The 11,714-nt window shown below is 40.9% G+C and overlaps 1 protein-coding gene across 2 annotated transcripts in view; it reads left to right on the top strand.

Moving 5' to 3' along the window:
• LOC120484099 (atrial natriuretic peptide receptor 1) overlaps window positions 1-11,705 on the top strand; it is a 23,015-nt gene extending 11,310 nt beyond the window's left edge. For both annotated transcript variants that reach the window (XM_039679119.2, XM_039679118.2), the window contains exons 9-23: window positions 1-14; window positions 502-588; window positions 676-819; window positions 928-1,049; window positions 3,498-3,636; window positions 3,710-3,758; window positions 3,861-3,962; window positions 4,149-4,268; window positions 4,509-4,602; window positions 5,191-5,278; window positions 5,423-5,562; window positions 6,549-6,701; window positions 7,650-7,748; window positions 9,423-9,514; window positions 10,689-11,705. The exon at window positions 1-14 is cut by the window's left edge and continues 131 nt beyond it. In XM_039679119.2, coding sequence (XP_039535053.2) covers window positions 1-14; window positions 502-588; window positions 676-819; window positions 928-1,049; window positions 3,498-3,636; window positions 3,710-3,758; window positions 3,861-3,962; window positions 4,149-4,268; window positions 4,509-4,602; window positions 5,191-5,278; window positions 5,423-5,562; window positions 6,549-6,701; window positions 7,650-7,748; window positions 9,423-9,514; window positions 10,689-10,865 — 1,620 coding nt within the window. In that variant the 3' untranslated portion in view covers window positions 10,866-11,705. The remainder of the gene's footprint in view (window positions 15-501; window positions 589-675; window positions 820-927; window positions 1,050-3,497; window positions 3,637-3,709; window positions 3,759-3,860; window positions 3,963-4,148; window positions 4,269-4,508; window positions 4,603-5,190; window positions 5,279-5,422; window positions 5,563-6,548; window positions 6,702-7,649; window positions 7,749-9,422; window positions 9,515-10,688) is intronic.
• Window positions 11,706-11,714: the final 9 nt, after the last annotated feature.

Here is an 11,714-nt window from a genome sequence, read left to right as displayed (position 1 = left end):
CACACCGGCATCTAGTGAGTTCATACACACACACACCGTAAGCAAATTTTGGCTCGGTAAGATTTTAATGTTTTTGAAATAGTCCCTTCCGCTTACAAAGGCTGCATTTATTTGATTAAAAATATAGTAAATCAGCTGTTTTCAATGTGAACTTCGTAAAACGTAATTTATTCCTATGATCAAAGCTGAGCGCTGCTTCATATTTGTGTGGAAATCATGATCTATTTTATTTCAAAATATTTTTAAAAAATATTTATTTTAGTAAAAAATTTATTTTAATTAGTTTTGATAAATAAAAAATTCTTCAATATCCGTGATTGTTTGATGAATAGAAAGTTCAACGGAACAGCATTTTTTTTCATTAAAATAATTAAAATTGAATTTTTTGTAACATGTAAATGTCACATTTGACCAATTTTATGCGTCCTTTCTGAATAAATGTTAATTAAAAAAAGATGATATAAGATATAAAATTTTATTAATTCTGTTCCATCTTTCCAGTGATGGACGAACCGTTGCCATCAAGAAAATAAATACAAAAACATTTTCTCTCTCGAAGACGATTCGCCAAGAGGTGAAGCAAGTCAGGTGAGAATGACTCGAACACGACATCATCATCATCGCCTTCCTCGTCACGGTTATCAGTGTGATTCAGGTGTGTGTGTTTGTCTTCAGGGAACTGGACCACCCGAACCTCTGTAAGTTCTTCGGAGGTTGTGTGGAGCTTCCCAACATCGTCATAGTAACAGAGTATTGCCCTAAAGGAAGCCTGAATGACGTCCTGCTGAACGACGAGATTCCTTTAAACTGGGGTTTCAGGTACACACACGCACACATAGGCACACACACACACACACGTCCACTCACATACTCACGCAAAATGACACATATATAAAACAACAAATGTCAGTGTGTGTGTGTTTGCAGGTTCTCCTTTGCGACAGACATCGCTCGTGGGATGTCGTACCTGCATCAGTTTAAAATCTGCCATGGGCGGCTGAAATCAGCCAACTGCGTGATCGACGACCGCTGGGTCTGTAAGATCACAGGTACGTCTCGCCTGTAACATCTGTAACTCACCTGTGCCGTCTGTAACTCACCTGCGCCGTCTGTAACTCACCTGCGCCGCCTGTAGCTCACCTGCGCCGTCTGTAACTCACCTGTGCCGTCTGTAACTCACCTGCGCCGTCTGTAACTCACCTGTGCCGTCTGTAACTCACCTGTGCCGTCTGTAACTCACCTGCGCCGCCTGTAACTCACCTGTGCCGTCTGTAACTCACCTGCGCCGTCTGTAACTCACCTGCGCCGTCTGTAACTCACCTGTGCCGTCTGTAACTCACCTGTGCCGCCTGTAACTCACCTGTGCCGCCTGTAACTCACCTGTGCCGCCTGTAACTCACCTGTGCCGTCTGTAACTCACCTGAGCCGTCTGTAACTCACCTGTGCCGCCTGTAGCTCACCTGCGCCGCCTGTAACTCACCTGTGCCGTCTGTTACTCACCTGTGACGTCTGTAACTCACCTGCGCCGCCTGTAACTCGCCAGCGCCGCCTGTAACTCGCCTGTGCCGTCTGTAACTCGCCTGCGCCGTCTGTAACTCACCTGTGCCGTCTGTTACTCACCTGCGCCGTCTGTAACTCGCCTGCGCCGCCTGTAACTCGCCTGTAACTCGCCTGCGCCGTCTGTAACTCGCCTGTGCCGTCTGTAACTCGCCTGTGCCGTCTGTAACTCGCCTGTGCCGTCTGTAACTCGCCTGCGCCGCCTGTAACTCACCTGCGCCGCCTGTAGCTCACCTGCGCCGTCTGTAACTCACCTGTGCCGTCTGTAACTCACCTGTGCCGTCTGTAACTCACCTGTGCCGTCTGTAACTCACCTGTGCCGTCTGTAACTCACCTGCGCCGTCTGTAACTCACCTGCGCCGTCTGTTACTCGCCTGCGCCGTCTGTAACTCGCCTGCGCCGCCTGTAACTCACCTGCGCCGTCTGTAACTCACCTGTGCCGTCTGTAACTCGCCTGTGCCGTCTGTAACTCGCCTGCGCCGTCTGTAACTCGCCTGCGCCGCCTGTAACTCGCCTGCGCCGCCTGTAACTCACCTGCGCCGCCTGTAACTCACCTGAGCCGTCTGTAACTCACCTGTGCCGCCTGTAACTCACCTGTGCCGTCTGTAACTCACCTGCGCCGTCTGTAACTCACCTGCGCCGTCTGTAACTCACCTGTGACGTCTGTAACTCACCTGCGCCGCCTGTAACTCGCCTGCGCCGCCTGTAACTCGCCTGTGCCGTCTGTAACTCGCCTGTGCCGTCTGTAACTCGCCTGCGCCGTCTGTAACTCACCTGTGCCGTCTGTTACTCACCTGCGCCGTCTGTAACTCGCCTGCGCCGCCTGTAACTCGCCTGTGCCGCCTGTAACTCGCCTGTAACTCGCCTGTGCCGTCTGTAACTCGCCTGTGCCGTCTGTTACTCACCTGTGACGTCTGTAACTCACCTGCGCCGTCTGTAACTCACCTGCGCCGCCTGTAACTCGCCTGTGCCGTCTGTAACTCACCTGTGCCGTCTGTAACTCGCCTGTGCCGCCTGTAACTCACCTGCGCCGCCTGTAGCTCACCTGCGCCGTCTGTAACTCACCTGTGCCGTCTGTAACTCACCTGTGCCGTCTGTAACTCACCTGTGCCGTCTGTAACTCACCTGCGCCGTCTGTAACTCACCTGCGCCGTCTGTAACTCACCTGCGCCGTCTGTTACTCGCCTGCGCCGTCTGTAACTCGCCTGCGCCGCCTGTAACTCACCTGCGCCGTCTGTAACTCACCTGTGCCGTCTGTAACTCGCCTGTGCCGTCTGTAACTCACCTGAGCCGCCTGTAACTCACCTGAGCCGCCTGTAACTCACCTGCGCCGTCTGTAACTCACCTGTGCCGTCTGTAACTCACCTGCGCCGTCTGTAACTCGCCTGCGCCGCCTGTAACTCGCCTGCGCCGCCTGTAACTCGCCTGCGCCGCCTGTAACTCACCTGAGCCGTCTGTAACTCACCTGCGCCGTCTGTAACTCACCTGTGCCGTCTGTAACTCACCTGCGCCGTCTGTAACTCGCCTGTGCCGTCTGTAACTCGCCTGCGCCGCCTGTAACTCGCCTGCGCCGTCTGTAACTCGCCTGCGCCGCCTGTAACTCACCTGAGCCGTCTGTAACTCACCTGAGCCGCCTGTAACTCACCTGAGCCGCCTGTAACTCACCTGCGCCGTCTGTAACTCACCTGCGCCGTCTGTAACTCGCCTGCGCCGTCTGTAACTCGCCTGCGCCGTCTGTAACTCGCCTGCGCCGTCTGTAACTCGCCTGCGCCGTCTGTAACTCACCTGAGCCGTCTGTAACTCCCCTGAGCCGTCTGTAACTCACCTGTGCCGCCTGTAACTCACCTGTGCCGTCTGTAACTCACCTGAGCCGTCTGTAACTCCCCTGAGCCGTCTGTAACTCACCTGTGCCGTCTGTAACTCGCCTGTGCTTTGAGCAGATTACTGTCTGTGGGTTTTCCGGCATGAGGACTGCGCTGAGCCACTCACCACGTACCAGCAGAGACTGAAGGAGGTTTACACTCCACCTGAAGCCCAGAGCGGCAGCCAGGAGCCCACACTAGCCGGAGACGTGTTCAGGTGCACACACATCCTTAAAACTCACACACACAGTATCATAACAGATTTTAATTGTTTTTTTTATTATTTGCAGCTATTCAATAATCTTACTGGAGATTGCAACCCGGAATGATCCAGTGCCGGTGAGCATGTGTGTAAACGTCTGTCATGATTATTGACTGGTTGTCTGATCCCAACTATTGACAAATAACATGTGTGTGTGTGTGTGTGTGTGTGTGTGTCAGGCGGATGACGGTTCTCTGGAGTGTGGCTGGTGTCCTACGCTGCCGGAGCTGATTTCAGGGAAAGCCGACAGCACTTGCCCCTGTCCTGCTGAATACGCTGAGGTGTGTATGAACTTGTACAAGTCTCATGAAAACATTCACCCCAAAACAAAAGAAAAATATATTACTTCAAGAAAAATAAGTCGGTTTTTGAGACTTTTTAAAAACATTTTCTGGGACAAGAACAAATGTGGGCGGGGCTTGATTTTGTCTGTTGGGTTCTATCTCTCTCTGTTTCCATGCTATCAGCTGATTCGTCGATGCCGTGCTCATAACCCCGCCCACCGGCCCACCTTTGAGCAGATCCGCAAATTTGTCAACAAAATCAACCCACATAAAGTCAGTCCTGTCGACATGATGATGGAGCTGGTCAGTGCAACACACACACACACACACACTCATACACACACACTCTCTTTCACACATACACACACATTATGTTTACAGAAGTCTGTGCAAATAATTTATAAACCTAATGTTATCTAAGTGTAAAATGTCTTTACTAGTCATTCGTCAATATATTTCAGTATAAGTACATTTGGCCCTCATAAGTAGAGCTAAACATACATAAAATGCCCTTACAATAATAACAAACCTGTGTGTGTGTAGATGGAGAAATACAGTAAACATCTGGAGGTTCTGGTTGGTGAACGAACGCAAGATCTGATGCTGGAGAAACAGAAGACAGACAGACTGCTTTACAGTAAACTAACACTAATCTTACTAATGATGTATGTCACGTGAGGTTCTTACCTGCACTGCACTCACAACCAAATCAATCCAAAACCACAGCCAATCAGAAGAGAGTGTGGGCGGAGTCTCTCTGCAAGCGCACTGCACTCGCAACCAAATCAATCCAAAACCACAGCCAATCAGAAGAGAGTGTGGGCGGAGTCTCTCTGCAAGCGCACTGCACTCAACCAAATCATTCCAAAATCACAGCCAATCAGAAGAGAGTGTGGGCGGAGTCTCTCTGCAAGCGCACTGCACTCGCAACAAAATCAATCCAAAACCACAGCCAATCAGAAGAGAGTGTGGGCGGAGTCTCTCTGCAAGCGCACTGCACTCACAACCAAATCATTCCAAAACCACAGCCAATCAGAAGAGAGTGTGGGCGGAGTCAAAAAAAACTGTCAGTGCAGTTAAAGAGATAATATTACTCAATATTATTGGTCCTAATCCTTTACAGTATTATAATAACGCCAGTGAGATCATGAGTGTTTCAATGATGTGCGTCAGTGTGTTTCTGAGTTTTACAGCAGGTGTGTGTGTGTGTGTGTGTGTGTTTCAGGTATGCTGCCTAAACAAGTGGCTGATGACCTGCGACAGGGAAAACCGATGCAAGCCCAGAGTTACGTCAGCGCCACCGTGTTCTTCAGGTAAACACTCATACACACACACACTATCTCTCACTCTTACACACACACATACAAAAACACACACACTGTTACATGTGAGTTTGTGTTTTGGACTGTCTGTTTCTCAAACTAACTCGAACTGTGTGCTGTTCTGTGTTTCCTCAGTGATATTGTGGGGTTCACTCAGTTGTCCAGCACTAGTACTCCTTACCAGGTGGTCGACTTCCTCAACAAACTGTACACCACCTTTGACGAGATCATCGACAACTACGATGTTTATAAAGTGGAAACCATCGGCGATGCATGTATGTCATCAGCCAATCGTAATTACTGACAAAGCCTTAGAGGAGCCGCTCGTTAATAACACTGACCATTTCAGACAAAGATTCAGAATGAACGGTGGAAATAATAGTTATTCTGCATATATATATATATACAAGAAACAATTATATATTATACTATTATATATATATATATATTTAGGGCTTTGCAAAAATTAATTGCGATTAATCGCATCCAAAATAAAAGTCTGTGTTCACGTAATATATTTGTGTGTGCTGTATATAATTATTTTGTATATATAAATACACACACATGCATGTATATATTTAATAAAATGTGTTATTCATATATAAAATATTTATATTTATATAATATAGATTATGTATTTATATATATATATACAGAATTTAAGCGCAAATTATTCTTAAATATATACATGCATGCATAGGTATTTATATATACAGCACACACAAATATATTATGTAAACACAGACTTTTATTTTGGATGCAATTAATCACAATTAATTGTAGCACAGCCCTAATATATATATATATATGGTGAAACTCGATAAATTAGAATATCGTGCAAAAGTTAATTTCAGTAATTCAACTTAAAAGCTGAAACTAATATATGATATAGACTCATTACATGCAATGTGAGATATTTCAAGTAATAATTTTGATGATTATGGCTTACGGCTTATGAAAACCTTATTTTGAATTTGGGGTTTTCATAAACTGTAAGCCAAAATCAACACAAACACACACACAGAAGCTCTTGAAGCTCCGCCCTCGGCGCCGGGAGCAGCAGCTCATTTGCATTTAAAGGGACACACACAAAACGACCCTCAAAAAGGGGACATGCTGTAAAAAAAATAATCTGTGAAGTATTTTGAGCTAAAACTACACACACACATAACATAACACCCCCCCCCCCTTAACATAAGTGTAAATGAATACAGTTTCTGCGTGAGGTTTGTTGATGGATCGAGTGTTTTGTGTGCTGCAGATATGGTGGTGTCCGGGGTACCGAGCGAGAACGGGATCCTGCACGCGTCTGAGATCGCCAGCATGGCTCTGGACCTGGTGTCCGTGTGCAAGACCTTCAGGATCCCTCACAGACCTCAAACACAGCTCCAGATCCGCGCTGGAATACATTCAGGTCCACAGTAATCCTGCAACCAATCCACCTTATTCTGCGCCTGTTCTATTTCCCATGATTCATTGCGGTTTCAACTGACTAAACGCTTTTCCACTTCCTGTTGAAGTATTGTTTACATAGAATTCTAGCACTCTAGTCCAGACCACTCATCTATATACAATGATATATTATATAGATCGGTGGTCCAGACATTAGAAAAATAGGTCCCACTTTATATTAAGTGGCTTTACGTACTATGTACTTACATTGAACAATAAGTACAATGTATTATTGTGTTCCTGTTGTATTGTAAAACACTTTTGCTGCTATTGAGGTGTGATACGGGTAAGGTTAGGGACAGGTGTGGTGGTATGGGTCGGTTTAAGGGTAGGTTAAGGTGTGAGGGAAGGGTCAACTGTGTAATTATAGCTGTAATTACATGCTGGTATTTTTCAAATATAAGTACAATGTAAAAACATGTATGTACACAATAAGTCCATTGTATCAAATTATTAATTTCAATGTAAGTATATAGTACTTAAAGCCACTTAATATAAAGTGGGACCAAAAAATATCAGTTTACACATGCGTTTTATATTCACGGACATGACCGTTATGAAAGCGACTTTAAAACTTTCACCGAGATTTGAAAGAGAGACCACAAAGAAACCTTTCTTTAAAGTGAATTTCGTTTTTACCTTATTTTAAATCAATGTTTCATCAACCATTTGAATCTAAACATATACGTTTTAAAACTACAATTCATGAAAATACAAAAATAAAAAGGAATTCAAATTATTTTCAAGAACTATAATACAGTGGTTCATCAAAGCTGTCCTGAGACAAGAACGGGTTTCGATCCACGTCACATGTTCACTAGTATCTGAATGATGCCAAATCTAACTCACTGATCAGTTGTTGGTTGTGAGATGAGTGTGTGAGTCTGGCTTTATCTGACGCCGTCTTCAGGTCCAGTTGTAGCAGGAGTTGTGGGAACGAAGATGCCGAGGTATTGTCTGTTTGGAGACACGGTGAACACAGCGTCCCGCATGGAGTCCACCAGCGAAGGTAAGAAAAGTCTCAAGTGGGTTTCAGTTCTCAACACAGTTGTTAACCCTTATGTGCTGTTGTGGCTTTTTTCAGCCACTAAGGGGTATTTTTTAGTCTTAATTTGGCAATAACTTTTTCCTTGTTTCAGCAAATGGAATGATTTTTGGTGACAAATCTTATTTTGACACATATTTTGGGAAAATGCTTTGAAATTTTTCAAAAACTCAACAAATTCACTTTACCCTTTCGTTATGTTCGTGGCTGAAAAAAGCCACTACTTTAAACTGCTGTAAAAATGGATCAGATAAATATTTTTTTTCAATTTTTTTTTGCATAAATCTATTAACCGACCTCAGTCCTGATCAAAACTACTAAATGTAAAAAAAAAAAAAATCAGGATTTTAACTCTTTAATTGCCAAATTCATAAATGATGTCACTGATTTGGAGGAAAAAACACACAAAATGACTTATTTTCAATATAAAATATGATTGTGGACTGGATTTTTTTTTTTTACCTTTTATCACAGTCTTGGACATGTCAAAGATTAGAAACAACATTGTTAGTTTTTGTGTAGCATCAGATTTGAACTTTTTCTCCCTCATTTACTGTTCGTGGCTGTTTTTGCCCCATTGACTTCCATTATAACCACATTTTTTGATTGCAAAGCCATGACACCATAAAATCATGCATTTTTGATTGTTGATGGTTTTCCCTGTTGGGAAGAGGTAAAATTTGTAATTTTTACTGTTGATAACCAGGTGGAACCATTAACCCTTTAAACAGGCCTGTGCAAAAAAAAAAAAAAAAACCTTAGTTTCTGGCTTTTACAGTACATGGAGTAAAAATGTAAAAAAATAAAATAAATTAAAATGTAGTAGTTTTGATTAGGAATGAGGTCGGTTAATAGATTTATGCAAAAAAAAAATGTGAAAAAAATATTTATCTGATCCATTTTTACAGCAGTTTAAAGTAATGGCTTTTTTCAGCCACGAACATAACGAAAGGGTAGTGAATTTGAACAATGCACAAGGGTTAAAAAAAAAATATATATATATATATATTTTTGCATGCCAGACAGGTAATTTGGCGATGTCACCTTGTAAAGAAAGACCATGTGCCTGCACACATATATATGCAAACGCGCCACGTATTACACACATGCACACCGTCAGCACTTTCACCGACTCACGTTTTTTTAAGTTTGCACGGAGATGATAATGTTTTCAAAAAATGTAAAAACTTGCACCTTGGGACCTGTTTCAATCTGTTACTGTAATCTCCTGTTATTACCGTAAAGCTGCTGTGAAACAATCTATATTGTTAAAGCGCAGGTGAGTTATGAAAAATGCTACAAAAGTGTGCGTGGTTCAGATGCGGAGAAGAGAGACGATTACAGTAACAAAACGAGCATAAATTAAACATGCTTTTATAAGCTCACCATAAATGACATAAATACATATATTGGCGCATTTTCCACCGTTGTTGCCTTGTTGGGGATATTTTATTTAATATTGATCTTCTTCATTGATAATAGCATTATATGTGAACTGAGTTGAGCTGGACGATGACATCACGGTTTTCTCATATATATATAATTTAACTAAATTAATGCAGATATTCACATCTGTACTCCTCATCGAAAATATCCATAAATGTGCAGTTGCATCTGTAATATTGTGTTTTTCTGTAGCGCTGAAGATCCAGTGCAGCTCCAGTGTGTTTTTCCTTCTGGAGGAGATCGGCGGATACACACTCTCCTGCAGAGGTGTGTTACAGGTCAAGGTGAGACACACTCCTGTTGTTCTAATGCTCACACTCACTACAAGTGAATCTTCTACACAATTTAATAAGATTTCTATTTAATGCAATCATTTCGCTTTTGTTTTTGTCGGGGAAAATTCTGGTAACTTTATTATTAACTTTTTTATTGTCCTTGTTACATAAGTTACATTACCATAGTAATAACAGTAAATTATGCATAATTACATGCACCCTAAACCCTAACACTATAGTAAATACATGTAAATAATTAATATTACTCGGTAATTAAATATATAATTACACTCTTACAGCGACACCCTAAAATAAAGTGTAACCAAAATGCTTTAATTGAATATTTTATTTATTATGCTAAAGGAAATAAAATCAAAACGAAATTGTGATCACATGTAAGATTTTGTGATGCATTACGTTAGTAAACAATCACTGATTTTTTTTCTTATGTATGAAAACCGTCAGTAATTATGTTTACCAATTATAAATAAAAAAAACTCCATAATTCTCAATATCAACACATAATGAATTATTAAATCTAATTAATTAAATAGCTAATAATAATATTGCTCTGTTTAAAGTTGCATATATATGCTTAATTTTTTATAATATTTTAAAATGTAACTATATTCTCGGTCAGTTATCTGCTAAATGCAACCTAATGTGTGAAGGTATTAAGATATTATAAAGATTAGCATCATGATATTCTGTGAAGCTGCTTTAAATAGTTGTATTTGAAACATGTTACAATATTTCTAATACAATATTGCAATGCATACAGTCTTTCAAATACAATGTTTACATAGTTACAGTATTTCAAATGTTTACAATGTTTTCAATGTTGATGTTTCAAATACAATGCTTACAATGCAATGTTACAAATACATTATAAAAATCATAACATCGTAAACATTCTATTTAAACATTGTAACATTGTGAGCCTTATAACATTGTAAATGTAAACACTGTAATTGAAACATTGTAACATGTTCACATTGTTTCAAATATGTTTACAATGTTTCAAGTACACTGTAAAAATGGTAACATTTGTAATCGAAACATTGTGAAACCTTAAAATGTTTACAATACAATGTTTCAAATATATTGTAAAAAATCGTAACACTGTAAACATTGTGTATTGTGTAAAACTCTACACAAATAAACTTGCCTTGTGTTTTCTCAGGGTAAAGGTGACATGGTGACGTATTGGCTGGAAGGGAAACAAGGAAAAGCCTTTCCGCCGCAGGAGTTTGAGAGACCCGTGAGCGTCCCCGAACTACAGAAAGAGGATTACTCCAGCATCCCAGGAGTCCTCAGCAGCTCCGACAGCACTGGCCTCCTGTGTGACGCAGATACATGAACACTTCTTTCAGTTCAGTCATTTACGCACTTCTGTACTTTAGCGCTTATATATAGAACCTTTTATGGGTTCCCATCATGGCATCATTCTATGGATTTAGTTTTAATTCATTCATTTTGATTGGTTTCATTTAAAAAAAAAAATGTTTTAATGAATTAAGCAGCTCATAAACATACTTTATCACCAGAAAACTATTGAAATATCCGGTTAAACGTGAAAATATTATGCTAGACATTTCTCCTTATGTAGAATATTTTGGGCATAAAGACTCATATTTTAGAATTGAGTCAAGAACCCCAAAGTTCTAAATAGAATCATAAACGGTTCTATCAGGCGCTTATATTATATATAGAACCTTTCCCATCATAGCCTCATTTTATGGATTTAGTTTTAATTCATTCATTTTCGTTACATTGTTTATGAATTTAGCAGCTTATAAACATTTTATCACTAGAAAACAACTGAAATAACATGAAAGTAAAAATATACATGAAAGTATTATGCTGTCATTTAAGCCGTTTCTCCTTATATAGAATTATTTAGTATTTTAAAACTGTTCTATACAGAACCTTTGTATTTAAGAGTAAATATAGAGTTAGAGTTTGTGTCCTGTTTTATCATTGAGCACAGTAAAATACTGCAATATAGAAATGAAATGTAGTTTAGCTGATGTTTATTATTGATTAGAAAAAACTGACTTTAATAACTTAGCATTTTTTTCTCTATTTTCTCGTTTGATCAGTCAGTGTTTGTAGCATCAGAACAATTGTGAAATATCCAATAATCGTAGTAAACTACATGTGTACATATTAATAATATTAAAAAACAAAATGCCCATAATGATGGTGA

Source organism: Pimephales promelas, chromosome 20, assembly GCF_988280905.1.
Source record: "Pimephales promelas chromosome 20, fPimPro1.hap1.1, whole genome shotgun sequence".
NCBI lineage: Eukaryota > Metazoa > Chordata > Actinopteri > Cypriniformes > Leuciscidae > Pimephales > Pimephales promelas.
This window is presented reverse-complemented; position numbering and strand designations above follow the sequence as displayed.